We start from the raw sequence: 23164 nt of genomic DNA on the forward strand, positions 1-23164 counted from the left end.
ATGAAGTTTATCAGCTATTGAACTAAATTGTACTGAATGCAAGCTCTGTATTTAGCTAAGTGTAAATGGACTGAATTTGACTGTGAAAGAACAGGTTATCATATTGGATTTTCAACCTGTATTCAACCTTGTTTTTGCTACAAGCATCTGTTGCCCTTTTTTTAGTAAAGTACCTGATTTGGATTTGTCGATTTCCCTGGCTAGATGAGATTGGTGGAACTACTCATCAAAGTTCTTGGCTCTCCAAGAAACCAACATGTGACTCTAAGCTATGCCATTAGGACGCCTGCTTCCTAGACTTTTATTCTTAATCATAGTGACATACAGATGGAAAGTACTCGGACTGAGTCATCCCAGCTGTTACCGTCTGAGGAGACTGTCCATCTGCTCTGCCACCTGCAACTCCCAGCTGCCCATTTCCTCTACTTTCTTTACTGGAAACTTTTCCTACTGGTTCTATCTTCTGAATTCCTTTTCTGTTTTAACTAGTGAGTCTATTTCAGTTGCCTATAGCCAATGAATTCTAACTGATATAGATTAAACCTCAAGTAAGATTCGGCTGGATAAGGGAAAAAGAAAGTTTAAAATTAAAGGTGTGTGTATAAATGTATGCAAGCAAGGTAGGTAAAAACAAAGTAGAACTTAGTCCACAAAACAGAATTTAAGTTGAAAAGCATTAAAAACAAACAGGGTCGTTATGAAATGATAAAATATATGGTTCATAAGGAGGATGTAACAGTCTAGGATGGGGAAAAAAAGAAAACGACCCCCTAGCAAACAGAATCCCTCAGTCTCAGCAGTCAAATACAAATGCTTAATGGAAAAAAAAAAAGACACTCTTAAAAACTGAGAGAACTCAAAGTCCACTTATAGTGGGAATTTTAATTTCTCTATTTCGGAATTTAACAGACAAAATAGAAAGAATGCAAAGATCTGCCATTAGAGAAACAAGCTGGAAATATGAACAGGGAAAATTTAGGTGTTAAACATACAGAAATATGTTCAACCACATTTAGGGAAATGCATGTTAAAGTGGCAATAAGAAAACATTTTTCACCCATTACATTGCTAGCATTCAAGAGCTGTAACATCCAGTGCTCAGGAAGATATTGGAAAATAGACACTTTCAAAGCTATTGATAGAAATGTAAATTATTACAATAGTCTATTACAATGTTTTGGGGAAGTAACCTGTAAATGTTCATGCCCTTTGACTCAGCAATCTAAGTTTTGGGAATCTTTCTTACAGAAATATTATAACCAAAATGTACTGGATATGCATACAAGAATGTTTATTGCAATACTGTTTATAGTGGCAAAAAAAGATGAAAACTTGAATATTTGTAAAGGGAATAATTCTACATAAAGTTGTAGAACATCTGTACTATGGAATGCTATTCAGCTCTCAACTTGGACATGTAATTGACTTGGAAAGCAAATGGCAAAGTAATATGTCTGATTGACCCCTTTCATATAAAATAAAAACCATTAATGTGGTTCTGAATGTGAGGGAAGCTATGGAAGCATCAGCCAAGCTGATTGTTATTTTAAGAAGGTGAGATGGAGAAAAGGAGATCTTGATTTTTTTCACTTTTTATAGTAAGCTCAATATGTTTCTGTAATTAAGAAAAGATGATTAATAGATCAAATTAGAACTCTACCACATTAAAAAAATTTTCTTGGAAACATGTGGTGTTTACTTTTAATGTTTTTATTTCCATAGTTTTTGGGGTGCCAGTGCTTTTATTTAATGTTATAAAGTTCAAATTAGAACTTTACCACATTAAAAAATTTTCTTGGAAACGTGGTGTTTACTTTTAATGTTTTTATTTCCATAGCTTTTGGGGTGACATGGATGTGTAGTGGTTTGTAGTGGTTTATAGTGGTGTAGTCTGAGATTTTAATGCACCCATCACTGGAGTAGCATACATTGTACCCAATATGTAGCTTTTTTATCCCTTGCCCCCACCCAACCCTCTCCCTTCTGAGTCTCCACAGTCCACTGTATCACTCTGTGTAGTGTTTAATCAGCAAGAACTTGGAAGTTTTCATTGGTAAATATATGGATGTGCTTTCCTCTTAATCACAGCAGCATTTGTTTTTATTTTCAATTAGCGTAATGTGTTATTTTATATTTTAATTAAAGGGCTACCTGTTCTATAGTGTTAGGGGTTCTGTTATCCTTCTAAATATTTTTGCTTTGAATAGGGCTGTCTTCATCAGTGGAATACAACATAATGGAGTTGGAACAAGAACTTGAAAATGTGAGGACTCTTAAGTCAAAATTAGGTATTGTACTTTTTTTCCTTGACTTATGTATTATTGGTCTTGGTTTCTTATTAAAGACTTTACTGTGTCTGAAACATCAGAAAATTTATGAAATCTTTATGTTAAAACTTTCAACCTGCCCCAAATCATTAATAAAGACTATCTTTTAGTTTGGGGAGAGGATAAGTTTATATTTACTGACTTTTTGTTTTATGTATATACAAAATGACTTTTCAAAGGTTGATGTTCAAAGATGTTACTCCATTGCCTTCTCACTTACATTATTTCTGATAAGTCATCTGTCATACTTATCTTTTAATGCGTCTGTTTTCCCTCTCTCTGCTTTTAAGATGTCTTTATTATTGATTTTGAACAGTTTCATTGTGATATGCCTTAAAGTAGTTTTCTTTCATGTTTATTAGAGCTAGGAGTTTATAGTTTTCAACTAGTTTGGAGATATTTTGACCATTACTTCTTCAAATATTTTTTCTTTCCCCTTCATGCTTCCCTTTTCAGGGACTCCAATTACAAGTATTTGAGGCTGTAGCTCAAGGATGTTGCTATATTTTTTAGGTTTTGTTTGTTTGTTTTTGCTGTGTTTCATTTTGGTTAGTTTCTATGGCTGTGTCACTTGCACTAATCTTTTCTTCTGCATGTCAAATCTGCCTTTAATCTCATCTAATGGTTTTTGCTTTTTAGTTTTTCTACAACTCAGTTTTCATCTCTAGAGGGTCCTTTTGGGCCTGTTTTGTATCTTCTGTTATGTCTCTAATTAACACATTCAGTCTGTGTCCTCCATCTTTGTGAAAATTAGAGTGTAGTTATGACAGCACTTCTAACGTTTTTGTCTGCTGCTTCTAACGTTTGTATTAATTGTTGATATGTTTTGATTGATTGATTTTTCTCCTCAATCAGTAGTATTTTTGTGCTTCTTTGCATGCCTGGGAACTTTTTATTAGAAAATAGACATTTTGAATTTTACCTTGTCAGGTGAGATTTTACCTTGTTGGATGCCTCACTTATAGTATTTCTTTTTTTTTTTCTTCATTTTTTATTTTTTGAGACAGAGTCTCACTCTGTTGTCCAGGCTGGAGTACAATGGTGCAGTCTCAACTCACTGCAACCTCTGCCTCCCCAGCTCAAGCAATCCTCCCACCTCAGCCTCCTGAGTAGCTGGGACCACAGGTGCATGCCACCACAGCTGGCTAATTTTTTGCATTTTTTGGTAGAGATGGCCAGGCTGGTCTCAAATTCCTGGACTCAAGTGTTCTGCCCACTCAGCATCCCAAAGTACTGGGATAATAGGAGTGAGCCATGACACCTGGCGACTTACAGTATTTCTGCAAGTGAGGAACTTTGTTCTGGAATGCAGTTAAGTTACCTGGAAACAGTTTGATATTATTGAGTCTTGTTCTGAAGACTTTTTAGACTGGACTAGGGGGTCATTGCACCTACGGCTAAGTCTTCCCTACTGCTAAAGCAAGACCCTTCTACGAACTCTGTCCAGTGTCCTGTGATTGATGAGGTTCTGTACTGTCTTGTACTTTTGTGATTATGCTGTTTCCTCTCATATTTTTGGGTGGTTCTTTCTTCAGCCATGGGTTGTTTCTTCACATGCCTGAGCCAATATACTTGAGAATTTTTTACTGAATTCTTTACTGAATACTCAAGGGTGACTCTTGGCAGACCCTGGAGTTCTTTTTCTGGCACTTTGCTGTGCAGACTCCAGCTGACTTAGTCTCCCGAGATTCCCATTTCATGCTCTCAACTCAAGGGATGAGCTGTGCTCAGCTTGTGGTGCTCCTGCCTACATCATGGCCTGGAAACTCTCAAGACGTTAAGCTGGGTCAGAAAGGACTGTGTGGTTTGTTCTGTGTCTCAGGCATCATTGTTCTTCCACGATCAGATGTCCAGTGTCTTGAAAACTGTTGTTTCATATATGTGTACTTTTTGGTTTCTTAATTGTTTCAGGCTGGATGACAAACCTGGTCCCTTGTTGTTGCTGCAGCTTCAGAAGTGGAAGTCCAGTGTTATGTTCTTGAAAATCAGATATGGTGTTCATTTACTTTCATTTCTGTTAATAATAATACATTACCTGAAGTCACTTCAGTCGTCCTGCAATCGGTGGATATTAGATGTGTTTCTAGTCTTTTGCTGTTATGAATAATGTTGCTATAATCATTCTGGTATGTATCTCTTGGCATATATGTATTTTTAGGGTACATACTGGATATGGAACTGCAAGATCATTGTATATGTGCCTGTGCAACTTTGCAGATAAAGCCAAATGGTTTTCTCATATAGTTGTAGTAGTCTGCATTCCTGCCAGGCATGAGGAGGGCTCCTTGTTGCTCCATATCCTTGCCTATACTTGACAATGTTGGACTTTACATTTTTACCAACTTAGTTGATGTGAAATGGTGTTTCATTGGTATTTGAATTCATATGTTCCTGATTGTATGTATATTTTTACATTTCTAATGTTCATTTAGCTTCTGTTTGAAAAACACAGGTTTGCTGGCAATAGATTCTCTGAGTGTTTGTGTGTTGGAAAACATACTAAACATTTCTGTTGGGTGGTTTTCCTTCCGTATTGTAAAGATGGCATTCTACCGTCTTCTGGTTTCTGGCTAAAAGTCATGTTGTTGCTCTTTCGAGAGGCTTTAAAGGTTTTCCTTTTGTCTTTGTTTAGCAGTTTTACTCTGATGTGCTCAGATTTGGTTTTCTTTGTCTTTATCCTTCTTGAAGTCTGTGTGTTACTTCATGGTTCTGTGGCTTGGTGTCTTCTATCTGTTTGGGAAAATTCTTGACTATTATCTTATCAAATATGGCTTCTGCCCCATTCTCTCTTATTTCCTTAGGCTGCAGTTACACATATGCTAGACTTTTTCATTCTTATATTGTTTTCTGTATTTATCTCCTTTCTTATCTTCATACTTCAATCTGTGATATTTTCTACTGGTCTGTCTTCCATTTTGGTTTCTTTCAGCTATGTCGTAACTATTGTCATAACTATTGAATTCTTCATTTGAGTTACATTATTTTTTCAGTTCTAGGTTTTCTGTTTATTTTTTATAGATTCAAATTTACTTGTAAAATTTTCCATTTGTCATATATTGTACTGAATATGTTAATCATTTATTTTAAAGTCTTTTTCTGATAAATCCAACATATCCAACATGTGGATCAACTGGAGGTCTGTTTTTTTTTTTTGAGATGGAGTTTCACTCTTGTTGCCCGGGCTGGAGTGCAATAGCACGATCTTGGCTCACCGCAGCCTCTACCTCCTGGATTTAAGTGATTCTCCTGCTTCAGCCTCCCAAATAGTGGGATTACAGACACCCACCATCATGCCTGGCTAATGTTTTGTATTTTTAGTAGAGATGGGGTTTCACCATATTGGGCAGGCTGGTCTTGAACTTCTGGCCTCAAGTGATCTGCCTGCCTTGGCCTCCCAAAGTGCTGGGATTACAAGCATGAGCCACTACTCCTGGACTCTTTTTCCGATATCTGGTAATGTTTAATTGAATGCCAGATATTTCTTATAACTATAGAAACTCTGCTGTTTTCTTCTTTTTGGGAGAATCTACTTTTGCTTCTGGAAGACAATCAGAGTAGGGCTATATCAATCTAGTCCATTAGGCTTGAGATCATTCAAGGCCAGGTTTTGGTCTTTATAAGGACTGCTCTCTTTCCACTTTGGCCTTCCTTCATCCTGGGGTATAGCTTTTCATTGGTCCTAATTGAAAGCCTGGTTGTCTAATTATTGACTATGACCTCATTTTCTCAATGAATTTTAGTTTTTGCCTCTTAAGAAACATGAGCTTGACAGAGCTTTGCTTGGCTTCTCAGCCTCATAGTTTCATCTTTCTGTTGTTCTTCTCAGCCTCTTAGCCACTGATACCTTGAAGGGAAAGTGGCACTGTGTGCCAGGCTCACTTCCTTGCCCTTTTCTTTTCTTGTGATCATAGCCTCTCAAATTTTGACTGCATTGGTGGCCCGAAATGTCAGTGTCTGTCTTCTTGGCTCTGTTGAGTTTGCTGAAAGGTTTGCTTCAGAATCATTGCCTTTCACCACTGATTTCTCAACCTCTTGGGTCCATGCCATTTATATATTGGGAAATGCGTGGCAGTGGAAGGTGTGGTACAAATTGGAGGTCTTAGCTCAGTTCACTGCACAGAATATTGGCCCCTCAATTTTCATTTTCTTGGTAGCTCTCTGATGTGTTCATACAGATTTATTTAAAAATTAAGTTTGATTTATCTTTTCTACTTGTTCTTAGCATGAGGATTGGTGTTGCTATAACACAGTCCATTGTAAGTAAAAGTAGTTTGCTTTCAGCCTTCAGAAAACCAGAAGTGTTTATCTTTGGGATATTCAGAACAGAAGGGATTTTTACTCATGTCACTTTATTCATTCGGATATATATCAATATGTAGATCTATATCAAATGCAAATACAGCAGGTTCTCAGTATTCAAGGGAAACTGGTTTCAGAAGCCCCATGGATACCAAAATCCCTATTTGATAGAAAAGTATTGCACAACCTGTGGCTATAGGAGGCCTACTGTATTTCTATATTTTCAAAGGAAGCTGTATATGAACAATATATTTCCTTAACAATTGAGATGTCTTCACAGAGCTGAAATTCAAGCATCACAGAATTGAGGTATTTTAGACTGGTTTTAAAATTATGATTTTTAGCTTATTCCTGAAATCCCACCACTTTGGGAAGCTGAGGCGGGAGAATCGTTTGAGCTCAGGAGTTCAAGACCAGCCTGGGCAACATAGCAAGACCCTGTCTCTACAAAAAAATAAATAAATAAATTAGCCAGGCATGGTGGCACCTACCTGTAGTCCCAACTACTCAGATGGTTGAAATGGGAGGATCACTTGAGCCGGGAGGTTGCAGTGAGCTGTGGCTGTACCACTTGTGCTCTATCTAGCCTGGGTGACACAGCGAGGCCCTATGTCTAGTTTTTATAGTTTGTGGGGGAAAATTAAAAGTAATTTATGTTTTTTAAAAAAGAAATTATGTAAAAAACAGATTATAGCATTATGGAATGAAAATGTTAATCTGGAGAAAACTGTTTTGTTTTTCCTTTTAATAGAGAGGCGGAAAAAGGCTTCAGCGTGGGAACGAAATTTGGTGTATCCTGCTGTTATGATTCTCCTTCTTATTCAGACAGTAAGAATTTCTTTGCCTAGTTAAATAAAAGCAAATTTTACTTTATTTACTTCAGCATTTGAGTGTGGCAGCTCCCTCAGCTAAATGGTTTCTAGTAAACTGGATTCTATCAACAGGATTAAAATCCATCTATGCCTTTATTTATGAAAACCTAGTAAAACAAAAATGGAAATTAATAGCAGTTTTTAAGAAATTCCGAAGATTATTTGTTTCTTCATGAAAGCAGGAAATTCAGCCTTTGTTGTCATTGAAAATTAAAACGACAAGGTGTTGCTGAGGCCCTGCTTTAAATTCTGTGATAAAATATGAAAATTACATGAAATTATGAAATTAGTTCCAATCATATTTTACCAAAAGGATCTATACTACTAGCTTTTGTCACAAGCTTTGAAATTACAATAACTTGCAGAATCTTTTAGAATTTCTTCAGTTCTTGTTGGTAGTCTGATCACTTTAGTTTTATATATAGTGTTTTGGTCTTGGCTGCTTTCCCTCTATTTTGAAATAAGTTTTCGGTTACTTAGATTTTAATATTTTGTGTTGGTAAAAAATCTTGAGAGCTGACAGCTTGCTGTTTGTTTTGTAGTCCATCTCGGTCCTCTTGGTGGCTTGTAATATTCTTTGCCTATTGGTTGATGAAACAGCAATGCCAAAAGGAACAAGGGTAACGTAAAATCCTTTAAAATGTCTTTCTTTTGCAAAAGTGTTCTGTGCCCATACCCTGAGTATTTCAAGTAAGCAAATGAAAACATTCAACTTTGTGCATGTATATACTTCAAGTTGTATGAATTTCTTTACACACAGAGCCTTCATAAATAAACTGTGATTTTTGTGTCTGATTTTTTACTTCAGATTGACAGGGCCTTTTTTCAAGTGTTGGAGTTTACTTTTAGATTTCTTACCAGAGTTTATCTTGATTTTACTGAGATTCATTTAGCTATATGAAATTCCTTTAGCCATATTCTTGATTCAGATGCCCCCACCCCAGCATTTCCAGGACCCTGTGCCGGCTGTTATTGCCGTTGCTACATTCAGTTACAGCCTCTCCCCTGAGGGTAAGCACCATCATGCTCCAGGTGCCTCATCCTACAGATGGATAAGAAACTATCCTTTCCATATACAGTCCTATCTTTTTCTTTAGTTTTATACCCAACCCCACTGATAGCACAGGAAGTCACTTACTGTACTGACTTCCTCTTCACTTTTAACCCATTCTGACATACCAAAACCAGGGGCAAGCCCCTACTGTTTTGTACCCATCCCCCTTAGTGCTTAGTAGAGAATCATGTGTATGTTATAGGAGCTCGCTGCATAATTGTGTAAAAAATTAGATCATCTTAATCCTTCCTACATGCCTTCTCTTCAGACAGCATAATTCCAAAATATTTTCTATGTTGATCAATAAGCTTTGTAGGGGAGAAGAAGTAATATTGTTTCCTTACCTATTGCAAGGTTCATGGCTGAGATGCCTATAGCAAAAGACATATTAACAAGAGAAAAGCTGACAAATTTATTTAAGATAAGTTTTACATATCATAGAAGACCAAAGAAACAGAAAGACCTGTGTATTTTTATGCTCAAGTTTGATGAAGAGTGGACAGTCATGGGGAAGTATGATTGGAAGATGGGGGTGTGATCTAATGATTATAAACTGGGGGAATTTAGCCAGGCCCGTTCATATTCTTCTCAGTGTCCTTGTGTGTCCAGAGATAAACATGTGCTTCTCCTCTGGGTTGGGGGGAGGGCACCCTCCAATGGGGGTCTTATGGCCTGCTTCACAGGAGAAAAGGGGCAGATCAGTGTGTGACCTTCTTAGGTTTTCTCAAATACTAAGGTCCCATATTTTGGATTAGTGTGTCCTGAACCCCATCACTTTCTACCAGCATTATTTATTTCTTCTTCAAAAGATTGTCAAAAAGTTATTTTTTATTGGGCTGACTGTACGTTGTTAATTATCCCTGGTGCTTCTGTTAGAGGTAACCTGTGCTGACTAGTAAAACATTCAGATAGTTTCTTTTATTAGTAATCTTTGAAAATACTGTTCTTCAGCAGGGAATGATTTTTTCAGAGCTCATTATAAAAATATTAACCTTTTTGTGTTTTTCTAAAGTTCTAGATATAGTTTTTTAGATAGATATAGTTATTTAGGAAAAAATTTATAGCATTACATTTTTAAAATTTGTGTTAACAGTTATATCTTTTGTAACTCTGAATTCCCAAGGAAGATTTGGGAAAAAGAAACTATCAGGTATGGAAACAGGATATGCACATTTACTCTCTTTTCTACTGTTAGCTTAATTTTGACATACTTTGTGTAATCTTTGTATGTTGCCTCAGGATTGAGATAGCTCTATTCCTATTCTTATTTTTCTATTGTATTTTTTAAAAGCTCTTTCCCAAAAATATTCAGGATTTATTTTTCCTCCAGTAGCAAGTTGCCCCATTTTATAATAGTAAGCATGATCATATCATCTGACAATTAACTTAAATTACATTTGGGGTAAGTAATTTTTCTTGAGCTTGTTAAAATTGTTAACACGGTGCCTGAATTTGTTGATAAAATCAGTCTGATGTCATGTTTTATTGGCCTCTGAAAGTCTAGATGTTGTTTCAAAGTATTCAACATTCCTGATTTCAACTCTTTTTTATTTATGAAACAGCTGTTTTAGGGAAACCGATATAATGGTGTCATCAAATTCTGAAAAGTGTCTTTCTTCCACTCCAGGGGCCTGGAATAGGAAATGCGTCTCTTTCTACGTTTGGTTTTGTGGGAGCTGCGCTTGAAATCATTTTGATTTTGTATCCTTTCTTTAACTGAATGTTCAGCCTATCCACAAATTTTCTATCTAGTTTTCTGGGGCAGTGGTTATTTACTAAGACACTTGTCTAGAAGAAAAAACAGTTTAGTCTTCCTCAAACACTTAAAATGTCTTGTTTTGTTTTTCTCATGGGTCTTAAGACTTTTTGCAGACTGCTGAGAACTTAAGAAACTTGCATTCGGTTGGAGAGGTTTTTCCTTGATTCTCACAGCTATCTTATGGTGTCCTCGGTTGTCGGTTTCTATAGCCTTCGATTTTTTGGAAACTTTACTCCCAAGAAAGATGACACAACTATGACAAAGGTAAGAGAGTCTTAGGTGACTGTGGCCTCTCTGTTGCCTTCCCAGACAGACTGCTTTATTTAATAGTCATCCTGAATGGTTCATTCGCAGTGATAGGTATGTTTGTAACTTGCGTAAACAAAAACTGGAAGATTTTCAAAATGCTGAGTGAGTGGGAAAGGGATGTACCCTGTTTAATTTGGATGACGTCCATTCACTGTCAGTGCATAGAACTGCAGAGCTTGTTAACTAGCTATAGAAGGCTCCTGAAAGGACTCTTTTTCCTCTAAAGAAAACGTATTGCTAATGAGTAACTTTGATTGTCCTAACTGTACTTCAGGGAGCTTGTTTGAAATCTGAAGAACTTAGTTGCTACAAGTAGTAGAGACAAAGTGTTTCAAATTTGAATAATTAAAGTAAGACGGAAGAGTTCTGTTCAGAAACGTTTTGTAGTCTGAGGCTAATTTGACTTTTTCCGCAACATTGTCATTGGCTTCAGAATAAAAAGGCTGTATATAGTGACTGAATCTAAAATATTCCCATAGGCTGACAAAGAAGAATAACTAATAAGAGCTTCAAGCTTATTTTGTTTTTATTTTATACTTTTAGCCTATTAAAGGGGAGAAGTTATTTTACACACACACATGCACGCACGCACACACACACACACAGCGCTAGTTCTTTAAACTTAATAAGTAGTTGAGATATTTAGTATGTAGTTTAAGTGATCATAAATATTAATCAGTATTTTCAATGCCTCTTATTTACTATGGAAGAATAAACATAGGATACATCATTACAAGAGTTTAGAGGTTTTGGATTTCAGGTGCTTTTAAAATCTTATAATAAACGTATTAGAAATAGATGTGATAGGAGAGATCTTAAGCAATAATCTGGCTTTAAAAATGTAGTCAGAAGTATCTACTATATTAATTATTGTTTACTTGACAGGCAGAGCCTTTTGAAACTAGCAACTGCAATCAGTAATGCAAAATGCATTGTCTATGTGTCAAGTAATTTAAGTATTCTATAACTGTATTTGTGCTAGGTATTGTAAACATCTTCTAGAACTTACAGATACAACTTGAAATATCTATTTTAAAAGTTTGTTATTCTTTGAAAATTCTATACTAAATAGTAAGTATCATTAAGAAATCGGCAAAGTACACTAGGTAACTAGAATGCACAATAATTTCTCAGAATGTGGATGGGTTTTATTGTCATTCTGCTGTTTAACTGCCCAATGTTCTTTCTCATTTCTCATAACAGATCATTGGAAATTGTGTGTCTCTCTTGGTCTTGAGCTCCGCTCTGCCTGTGATGTCAAGAACACTGGGTAAGTTTGAATGAGAAATTTTTACTTAAAGATCATGTTTTTAAAAACAGTCTTTACTAAACTTATTTAACTTTTACTTTACAAACTTTTTCAAAAAGATTACGTTTGAAATACAGTGTTTCTTTCTACATCATTTTACACCTTTACTTCTGTACTTTATGTATAGGGCCAAACCAAGACCAATACTTTTATCAAATAAAGACCATTTATTTTGTAAACACTTAAAAGTGTTCTTTCTCCAAACAATGGGCAGGTTTTTTGTTTTGTTTTGATTTTACTGACACATTCATAAGTTAGGCCTTTGAGTCCTCTAGTGAGGAAACTTTGTTAAACTAATTTTTCTGTAGAAGAGTTTTTAAGCATTTATAATTTAATGTGGTTCAAAAAATTGAAAATCTGTAAATGATTTTAAGCTGCTTTGTGTCCACGAAATAGAGGTGAAAGTAGTGTAACCTCTGAGAAAACACTTTGATTCAAAGGACACCCTTGAGAGTTTCTGCTTGCCTGTCATTCATTCTTGTCATTTTCTTAATGTTTCAGTTTACAGAGAAGTGGATCATGTTTTAAAAGTAAAACAGATTTTCACTCTGTCGTTGAAACCGTTGAGTAAGTCTTCACTTGGTCGTCTTTTATAAAATGCTATCGTAGACGGTATTCTCAGTTCTTCGCCAACTATTATTTTAGGCAAAAATGTCCATCAGGCGTTTCTCTCTGAGTCTCCAGACTTAGGCTTTCCCTTCAGAGTGCCCGGAAATGACTGGGAAATTTTGAGCATTAAATTTTAGCTACTTGCTCATAACAAAAATTACCGGTAACTTGGAGTTGCTTTTGAGTTAGCTCTCATAGTGCCTCCATTATTTATTGAAGACTTACAGATATCGGGAATGCAGGCTGTGCAAAGAAAGTGTAGGCTTTGTAGGCATCTTCATAATTCTTACAAAGGATTTCATGTGTTAATAGGAAATAAAATATAAATGTGAAAGGGATCACTGTCCCATAAACTGATAGAAAACCGGTGTGTGTAATCGTCTTCCTTCTGTTGTGTTTGCTTTAAACGACTTGCTGTTTTGACATCTGCTTATGGTGTGTGAATCTCGAAAATGCCAAAAGTATCCTCTTTAGTAACCTGACTTGACATTAAATGTTATCATTTATATTATGACAGTCTATTAAATAATTTGTTATATTTCAACCACCCTATTATTTTAACACTTATGAAACTCATTTACTGTACTGTTATTTAAGATTGATTGCTAATCATTAATATACGGATTTTATGGAAGAGAATTACATGCTGAGTATAGTTTTAATACAAAGAAAACACACTAATGATAAAGTTTATTTTTTGAAGGCCAACAAATTAAATTCCAGAGGAGTTTGCCATAGAGATAAATAAAAAGAAAAAAAAGAAAGATGGGACAATTAAAATACAGCTAACAAATGCCTGGACCCAGCTGTCCAAACAGGATTAATGGAGTGCATTAGGGTACAGTGAGTCATGTGGTGCTTTGCAAAATATCAACACGCACTGCATTACATGTTATGCCCAGTGACATTGAATAGATGAAAAGAAGTAAATACGTTAAACAGATTCATAGAGGCTTTTCACAGTATTAAAAAAGCAAATTTCTAGACTAAAAGAAAAAGCTTTATTTTAGCATTATGGGAAATGCAAACTAGAGAGTTACTTTGTAATTCCTCTATTAACCCTTTAGAATTGAGTCTTTGATTTTAAGAAGATAAAATCTAGAGAATTGTCATGAATATTATCCTGGTGTATAACAGGATTTTGATTTGCCAGCTGAAAAGCTTGTAAGACTAGAACAGAGGATGTATTTAAGCAGCCAAATTCCAAGCTGTGACATTTTTCACTCTTTCTTGTTGCCTCTCTCAAGGAAACCCTGACCCTAGTGTAGTCTCCTTCGCTCCTGTGAAACCAGCCCGCAGTGCCCCATCACTTACAATGAAATGAGAAATGCAGTAACAAGAAAAATCGTGGTTTATCTCTACATACATAATTTTTCTATTATTTCAACAATTTTTTTAGTGAAGGGTATACATTTGGTTGTAAATTGAAATATATAGAACCTAGTATAAAAGAAATAATTTGGCAGTGCTTTTGCTTCAAAAATGAAAGGTTCAACAGCCATGTTTCCATTTTAAAAATTTGCCCACTGTTATTGTTGTGGCATCACAGGCTTTAGGTTTAAGCACTTGGTGTGAAATGACACATTTATTAAATAATTCCTTTTAAATAGCTTGTTATATTTGAATGAAAAATTTTGTACTAACTAAAAAATCACCCCTAAGTAAATTTTACAAGCATGTTACTAGCCACAAAGAATTAAGTTGTGAGAAAATTTTGACCATGTATTCTTGGCCAGATAGAATTAGTATAATTGATAGCTTTATTTTTCACAGGAAATGCAAAGAATCTGTACTTAATATTTTTAATTAGAACGCTGAAAAAGTAATGCCATGTAAATTAATATATTTTTCAAAACATTGTTTTGCTGCCGGTTTATACTTAAGTTTTCAGAATCTAGAATTTGGGGCAATTTGAAATCCACAGTTTTATTAGACAACTTGCTGTGTAGATTAATGGACTCTCAAGGTGATAAAAGGCGATGTTTGCCAACAAGGTGAGAATAGAACAGGATTGACTGATTATCTCTAGATACCCAAACTTCTGTGTAATAAAATACGTTAAATGTTGCAGTGAATTTTATAAGAATAGATTCTGTGTGACTGCTGATTGTTCTTTGTTACGCTTAGTCATGAAACACTCGAGAGCTTTTTGTATTATTCTTTATTTGAATTCTCCTTTAACTAAGGAGGAACATTTTTCTCAAATGCATAGTCTTGGAAATGCTTCAGAGTTTCTATTTTAAAATTATTGTTATAGTTATTTTTCATCTTGGAAGCTCTTTCTATAACTTGTAAGTTATGCAGGGTCCAAATGCAATTTGTTTTTAATGTTTTGTAGTAAAACAAAGACACTTACTCTTCCAAATCAGCTTGAATTTATTTTCAGTGTTTTCGCAAATTTCTCATCTGGGTCCCATACAGTCTATTATCCTACAGGAGGTAAAGTAGATTGTTATCTTTTGATTCTTGATGAAGGGGCCTTGTTTTATAACTGGTCTTGTTTGGAGAGGTCTTTATTTGGGGTTTTGGTAATACCTACTTACCTTTACCCTGGGCTTTCTCTCTCCAGCTCTTGTTGTGAAACAGAAATAAACGACACTTTCACAGAGGCCTAGCAATGATGAATGTGAAATGGAAATGTAAACCCACATTCCTAACTATCACATTGATTTAAAACCAGTTTCAAACCTACACTGAAAAGGTCTCACCAAAAAGTATATGCGATTCAATTATATTCAGATATATTATAGAAAATAATAAATGAATAATATGAATTAACTTTTGGTTGATCACTAATGCTTTTATATCTGAGCAATAAGCTTATATATATGGTTGAGATTATTAAGAATAAAGAATTCCTAAAAATATTTTGTATCAAATGTCTAAAACAGTGAAGAGAGCAGCTAATGATACCCCCCCTAAAAACTCATATTTCCAATATCTACAAGGTGTGTTTCCTGATATTACACTTCTTCAGGGCACACACACCTATCTGAGAAAATGTCTGTGGTCACACATATCCAAATTTAGTTACCTGTTGATATTCAGATACTTTAAATTTACTTTGTTATAAAATAATTTTTATGCAAAAATAATTTCCTTTAGGACCATTTAGCTGGGGGCAACCTCAAGAGGTAATTTGAAAAATGTTACAGTTCAAATGTTACGATTAAAACTAGACAATGATAGTAAGGGTCTAATATGTCCTCAGAATAAATAGTCTAACATCTCTGAGTATTCTTTATTTTTTTTCCCCCTGAAACAGCCTCATTCTGTCACCTAGGCTGGAGTGCAGTGGCACAATCATAGCTCACTGCAGCCTCAACTTCCTGGGCTCAAGCAATCCTCCCATCTCAACCTCCTGAATAGCTAGGACTACAGGCACACGCCACCACACCTGGCTAATTTTTGTATTTTTTTTGTAGAGATGGGGTTTTGCCATGTTGCCCAGGCTTGTCTCAAATTCCTAGGCTTGAGTGATCTCCTTGTCATGGCTTCCCAAAGTGCTGAGATTACAGGCAGAAGCCACATGCTCAGCCTCACTGAGTATTCTTCCCTTCCTCCCTCTTTCCCTCCCTCCCTCCCTCCTTCCCTCCCTCCTTCCTCCCTCTAGCGCCCAGCCTCACTGAGGATCCCTCCCTCCCTCGTCTCTCCCTCTGCGCCCAGCCTCACTGAGGATCCCTCCCTCCCTCGTCTCTCCCTCTGCGCCCAGCCTCACTGAGGATCCCTCCCTCCGTGTCTCTCCCTCATGTGCCCAGCCTCACTGAGGATCCCTCCCTCTGTGTCTCTCCCTCATGTGCCCAGCCTCACTGAGGATCCCTCCCTCTGTGTCTCTCCCTCATGTGCCCAGCCTCACTGAGGATCCCTCCCTCCGCGTCTCTCCCTCATGTGCCCAGCCTCACTGAGGATCCCTCCCTCTGTGTCTCTCCCTCATGTGCCCAGCCTCACTGAGGATCCCTCCCTCCCTCCCTCCCTCTGTGTCTCCCTCCCTCTGTCTCTCCCTCCTGTGCCCAGCCTCACTGAGGATCCCTCCCTTTTTCCTTTCCTTTTCTTTCTTCCTCCTTTTCCTTTCTTCCTTTCCTGTCTTCCTTTCCCTCCCTCCCTCCCCACGTCTTCTCTTCTGTCCCTTCTGTTTCCTTCCCTTCTCTTCTCTCCCTTCACCCCTCCCCTTCCCCCTCCTCGCCCCTTCTTTTCGACAGAATCTTGCTCTGTTGGCTAGGTTGGAGTACAATGGTTCAATCTTGGCTCACTGGTTCTAGTGATTCTTCTGCTTCAGCCTCCTTAGTAGCTGGGATTACAGGCAACTGCCACCACACCTGGCTAATTTTTGTGTTTTTAGTAGAGATGGGGTTATGCCATGTTGCCCAGGCTAGTCTTGAACTCCTGTTCTCAGGCGATCTGCCCACCTGACCTCCCAAAGTGCTAGGATTACAGGTGTGAGCCACAGTGCCTAGCCAGGCAAGTATTCTTAATAATAGACACGCACAGTCATCTCTGAGATAGATGAACAGATTATCTCATTTGTAGGAAATTGTATTTTTAATTTTTAATCTTATAAGTAAATGCATGAATAAATAGTCCTGATAAAGAATACTAAACATTAGATATCCAGCCGCCACTTCTGATTTCGTTCTTCTCTTCGACGTTTCCAGGAATATCTTTGGTTTACAGCTTTTCAAACCTTTTCCTGTGCATATGTATGCATGTTTTTGCCTGTGTATATGTGCACTTTGTAGAAAACTTAAAAATCTCACCCGAGTTTTACTCTGTTTCTGATTTTTGTTGGCATTCTCCTTCTTTCTGATGACTCTTAACTTTGTGTGCTGCCAGAGGGAGTTAAAATAAGAAAACGTTTTGCAGTCATTTCTTCTGTCAGGTCTCAGTTACCTGAACATTAATCTCAAACCAGAACAGAGTTACAGAAAGAGGTGATTAACTGTTTGCCAGTGACCTCCTAATTGCCTAGGTCTGTGGATTCTGTTTTTATTTTAATTTCTCCATAGCTTTGACTGTTTGTAATTTCACCCCTCAAATCTTGTCTGTCCTCATTTCTGGTCACTGATCCTCTCTTTTTCCCTCCTTCCTCCCTGGCCATTCCTTAGCTGTCTCCTTTACTGCTCCTCAACTACCAGACCTCCAAACCATCACCTGCCCTGAGCTGAAACAGAGAAATCTAGCTCTGTGCTACATATGAGTGTCCTCCTGCCATATCACACAGGTCATTTCTAAAACAGAACCTGTCCTTTTTCTCTCTCTGCTGTATTTCCTTTTAGGCTCTGGGACACTTTCTATCCAAGTGGCCAAACCAGAGCCTTGAGAGTTAAGGTAAATGCTCCAGTACCTCACAGCAGTATTCACTTTCATTTTGGTAATATTTCTCGTATCTGCCTCTTTTTTTCTGCAACAAAATTTATCTGTTGCCCAGGCTGGAGTGCACTGGCACAAGCATTCACGGCTCCTATATCCTCGACCTTCTAGGCTCAGGTAATCCTCCCACCCAGCCTCCCGAGTAGCTGGGTAAACAGCTGCCCACCACCACGCCCAGCTAGCTTTTTAATTTTTTGTAGAAATGGGGTCTCACTCTGCTACCTGGCTGGTCTTGAACTCCTAGGCTCAAGTGATCCTCCCTCCTAGGCCTCCCAAAGTGTTGGGATTACAGATGTGAGCCACTGCGCCCGGCCTCACATCTACCTCTTTCTTCTCATTTTCCTTTTTAAAAAGAATTATTCTCATTTTCCTTTTTAAAAAGTGAAAAGAGGCCAGGCGTGGGAGTTCGAGACCAGCCTGATTAACATGGAGAAACCCTCTCTCTACTAAAAATACAAAATTAGCCAGGTGTGATGGCGCACGCCTGTAATCCCAGGAATATTGCTTGAACCCAGGAGGCAGAGGTTGCAGTGAGCAGCCGTGAGATTGTGCAATTGCACTCCAGCCTGGGCAACTAGAGTGAAACTCTGTCTTAAAAAAAAAAAAAAAAAAAGAGTCAGGCTTGTATAGCATAAAAAGCAGAGAGCTGAGTATATCATTTTAGTATTTTATTGTGAGAGTAGTGTTCGTGAAGTAGATTCTAAGCGGATGTCCTTTTCTTTGAGAAGGATAGAGTAGGAAGACATTAAACCAAACCAAAAGAAATAAGGAATTATTTAATTTTCCAAGTGAGAAAGTGTGATTGAGCGATTCCGTGGAGACCCATCTCTGGAGAGCTTTCCTCAGGAAGAGAGCGGCCAGTTCCATCCACACTGGAGGGCTTAGGCATTCACTTCTTTGGAAATTAGCACATAAGGTTCTTTCTTGGACTGGGATTATAATTCTCTTTCATTGGATTTTAATTTGTCTTCAAGTTCACATACTCTACTTCTGGATGATTAAATTAAATTGCCTCCAGATTAGAACAAAATGAAATTGTTGCATGACTAAAGTTGATTTGATATTTGCAAATACAGTTTTCCATGTCTAAGCTTTGGTTCCCGGTGTTCCCACAGTCTTTTCTCATTCACCTTTCTCTACCTATCCAACCTTTTTTATTCTCTGAGACAGAGTCAAATCCTGCATCACACATGAGGGCTCCTCCGAGTCATGCAGTTTCAATCTTGTATTGTACTTACCTATCTGTATTGAGTCATGCAGTCACAGAAAGGCAAGTACTGTGTGATTCCATTTATAAGAGATACCTAGAGGAGTTCATGAGTTGCCAGGAGCTAGGGTGAAGAGGAATGGGAGTTCTTGTTTAATGAGTATAGATTTTTAGTTTTTTAGGATGAAAAGAATTCTGGGGATGGATAGTGCTGATGGTTGCACAGCAGTGTGAATATACTTCCTATCACTGAACTGTACACTTAAAAATGGTTAAATTGGTCAATTTCATGTTATTTGTTTGTTTTTGGGGTTTTTTTTTGAGACGGAGTCTCGCTCTGTTACCAGGCTTGGAGTGCAGTGGCACAATCTTGTCTCACTGCAACCTCCACTTCCCAGGTTCAAGCAATTCTCCTGCCTCAGCTTCCAGAGTACTGGGATTACAGGTGTGAGCCACTGTGCCTGGCATCATATTAGTGTATTTTATCACAGTTAGAAAAAAGAATGACTAAACAGATACATACTACAGCATGAATGGACCTTGAAAACATTATGCTGATATACTATACAATTCCATTTCCATGAAATATCTGGAATAGGAAAATCCATAGACAGTAAGTGGAATTTTTTGGAATACAACCAAAGCCCCTGAACTGTATTTTTAAATGGTCAATTTTGTGTTACGTGAATTTCATCTTAATATGTTATTTTTTTGGCTGGGCACGGTGCCTCATGCCTGTATTCCCAGCACTTTGGAAGGCTGAGGCAGGTAGGTCACTTGATGCCAGTAGTTTGAGACCAGCTTGTCTAACATGGTGAAACCCGGTCTCTACTAAAAATACAAAAATTAGCCAGGCATAGTAGCATGTACCTGTAATCCCAGCTACTTGGGAGGATGAGGCAGGCAAATCACTTGAACCCAGGTGGCAGAGGTTGCAGTGACCTGAGATCACACCACTGCACCTTCTAGCCTGGGTGACAGAGTGAGACTCTGTCCCTCCCTCCCCCGCAGAAAGGAATTTTTGATAAAGCCTTTAGTCAGTAGATGCTCTGTAAATATTTGTCCCCTTCTCTGTTTCCTTTACATGGCAATCTCACGAATGCCAGGGCCTAATTGTTTTTAGTGAGTCAGTCTGTGTGTGTTTGCATTTCTCCTCTCAGTGCCATGCGCTTGATAAGGGAAGAGGGAGCAGGTGGAAGGACCTTTGAAGGTAGGCTTTCTGGTGTATGAAGTCCTAACCTGGGGCACCTCCTTTGTCTCTTCTCTCCATTCAGAGTCTACTTGTTATTTAAGGGCTAGCTCAATCCCCACCACACATACACCTGCACAGTGAAAGTGTCATCTTGTCATTTCCCTACTGCAAATGCTGCAAAGACATTTGCCATTCAAATACTGTACAATCTCCTTAAGGTAACACATAAGATCTGTACCTAACTCCTGTCTGTCTCTTGCCATTCCAAGCCTCACATTCTGAGCCATTATTATTAAAGACATAATCTTCAAGTGTGTTAGAACAAAATGACTGCTGTGCCTTTGAACACATTGCTTTGTTTTTGTGAATAATTTTCTTCACCAGCCATTCTCTGGCAAAACCTAACATGTCATTCAAGACTCAGCTCAGCCATTAACTCCACAAATGAAATGTTCCATGAGGTATCTCCTGTGCCCTCTCGTAACACTGGGTGCACTTCTCAGCTTATCTACCAGGTCACTTATCACATAATATCCTAATGGCTTTTCTTTTCCTCCATAAAGCTCCATACGCTCCTTGAGGGAAGGGCTGGCTGGCCTCACAACACTTAGCACACATAAGCAGGGGGAGGTCGACATCCTTCACTCTTCCCGTTTCACTTGACTGTTTGTGTATAAACACTTGGCCATCCTGGAAATATTGCATGTTTTGGAAGTCTTGTCTTCCTAGGAAGGCTGTCAATTCCATGAAGGGAATAAATGTCTTACATACTTATTTTGTAGCTCCTGAGTACATGTACAGTACAATGTACGAATATGGTAGGAACTCAAAATTCTTTAAAAATTTAACTTATAATAAAAACAGAAATACAGAGTTTCTAAATAAATCTAATTGGTATAGCCATACCTTAGTATGTGAATGCATGACGTTGGGGATATAGTCTGAAGTCTAATAAATGCATTTTAACAGCTTTATTGAGGTATGTATAATTGGCATACAATAAACTGCACATGTTTAAAGTGACAATTTTGTAGGTTTTGACTTCCATGTACACCTGTAGACCCACCACTGCAGTCAAGGTAGTGAGCATGTTCATCACCCCCAACGTTTCTCCCCTCGGACTCCTCTCATGTCCCCTGCCCACCGTCATCTCCAGGCAGCAATCACTTGCCTTTTGATTTTCATTCTGTTTTTTTTCCAGACAAGTTTTTCAGAGCAGTTTTAGGTTCACAGCTCAATTGAGAGAAAAGTGAGTGCAGAGATATCACACGTACCTCCTGCCCCCCACATGCAGGTCCTCCCCCATTGTCAACATCTCCCACCAGAGCGGCACATTTGTTACAGTTGATGAACCTACATTGACACATTATCACCCAGAGTCCAGAGGTGACATTGGGGTTCATTCTCGGTGTTGTACATTCTATGGGTTTGGACAAATGTCTAATGTCATGTGTCCTCCATTTTGGCATCATGCAGAATCGTTTCATGGCCCTAAAAATCCTCTATGCCCTTTTTACCCCTCCCTCTCTCTCTGAACCCTGGCAGCCACTGATTGTACTGCCTCGGGACTTTTACCTTTCCCAGAATGTCGTTTAGTTGGAATCACACAGTAGATAGCCTTTCCAGATAGGCTTCTTTGGTTTAACGTGTACTTAGGGTTTCTCCATATCTTTTCATGCCTTCATAGCTCATATCTGTTTTTTTTTGAGATGGAGGTGTGCTCTGTCTCCCAGGCTGGAGTGCAGCGGTGTGATCTTGGCTCACTGCTACCTCTGTCTCCCAGGTCAAGCAATTCTTCTGCCTCAGCCTCCCGAATAGTTGGGACTACAGGCGTACACCACCATGCCCAGCTAATTTTTGTATTTTTTAGTAGAGACGGGGTTTCACCATTTTGGCCAGGCTGGTCTTGAACTCCTGACCTCGTGATCCACCCGCCTCAGTTTCCCAAAGTGTTGGGATTACAGGCGTAAGCCAATGAGCCCAGCCGTTAGCTCAGATATTTTTAATGTTGAATAAGATTCCATTGTCCGATTTACCACAGTCTATTTTATTTTCATATAAATTTATGGGGATACAAGTGCAATTTTGTTACATGCATAGATTGTGTAATGGTGAAGTCATGGCTTTTAGGGTGTCTGTCACTTGAATAGTGTACACTATACCTATTAAATAATTTCTCATCATCCAACCTCCTTTCTACCCCATCACCTTTTTCAGTCTTCATTTTCTGTCATTCTGTGCTCTACATCCATGTGTATGCATTATTTAGCTCCCATTTGTAAGTGAGAACATGCAGCATTTGTCTTTCTGTATCTGCCTTGTTTTATTTAAGGTGATGATTCCACCCATGTTGTTGTAAGATACATGATTTCATTTTTTGCTATGGCTGAATTCTGTTCCGTTGTGTGTATATACTACATTTTCTTTATCCAGTCATCCATTGATTGGCACTTAGGTTGATTCCTATCTTTGCTATTGTGATCAGTGCTGCTATAAACATAGGAGTGCAGGCATAATTTTTGATATGATTTCTTTTCCTTTAGGTAGATCCCCAGTAGTGGGATTGCTGGATCAGACAGTAGTTCTATTTTCAATTCTTTGAGAAATCTCCATACTGTTTTTCCATAGAGGTTGTAATTTACATTCCCACCAACCGTATGTAAGTGTTCCTTTTTGTCTGCATCCTCTCCAACATGTGTTTTTGTTTTTGTTTTACTTTTAAACAGTAGCCATTCTGACTGATATCAGATGATATCTCATTGTGGTTATAATTTACATTTCTCTGATTAGTGATGTGGAGCATTTTTTTCATATGCTAGTTGGCCATTTGTATGACTTTTTTGGAAATGTGTCTTTTGCC

At 37.9% G+C, this 23164-nt stretch overlaps 1 protein-coding gene across 22 annotated transcripts in view; it reads left to right on the forward strand.

Moving 5' to 3' along the window:
• LMBR1 (limb development membrane protein 1) overlaps positions 1–23164 on the forward strand; it is a 242939-nt gene that overhangs the window by 153213 nt on the left and 66562 nt on the right. For 12 of the 22 annotated variants that reach the window (XR_013524115.1, XR_004728109.3, XR_013524117.1 and 9 more), the window contains 7 exons: positions 2208–2288; positions 7378–7454; positions 8041–8118; positions 10180–10253; positions 10485–10575; positions 11824–11890; positions 12431–12496. Coding sequence is in view for 16 of the 22 variants with exons in the window: in XM_078343354.1 (XP_078199480.1) it covers positions 2208–2288; positions 7378–7454; positions 8041–8118; positions 10180–10253; positions 10485–10575; positions 11824–11890; positions 12431–12496 (534 nt within the window). In the remaining 6 variants the exon portion in view is untranslated. The remainder of the gene's footprint in view (positions 1–2207; positions 2289–7377; positions 7455–8040; positions 8119–10179; positions 10254–10484; positions 10576–11823; positions 11891–12430; positions 12497–23164) is intronic. The other 10 variants (XR_013524121.1, XR_013524118.1, XM_078343359.1 and 7 more) reach the window with 3 other exon arrangements.

This window comes from Callithrix jacchus, chromosome 11 (assembly GCF_049354715.1).
Source record: "Callithrix jacchus isolate 240 chromosome 11, calJac240_pri, whole genome shotgun sequence".
Taxonomy (NCBI): domain Eukaryota; kingdom Metazoa; phylum Chordata; class Mammalia; order Primates; family Cebidae; genus Callithrix; species Callithrix jacchus.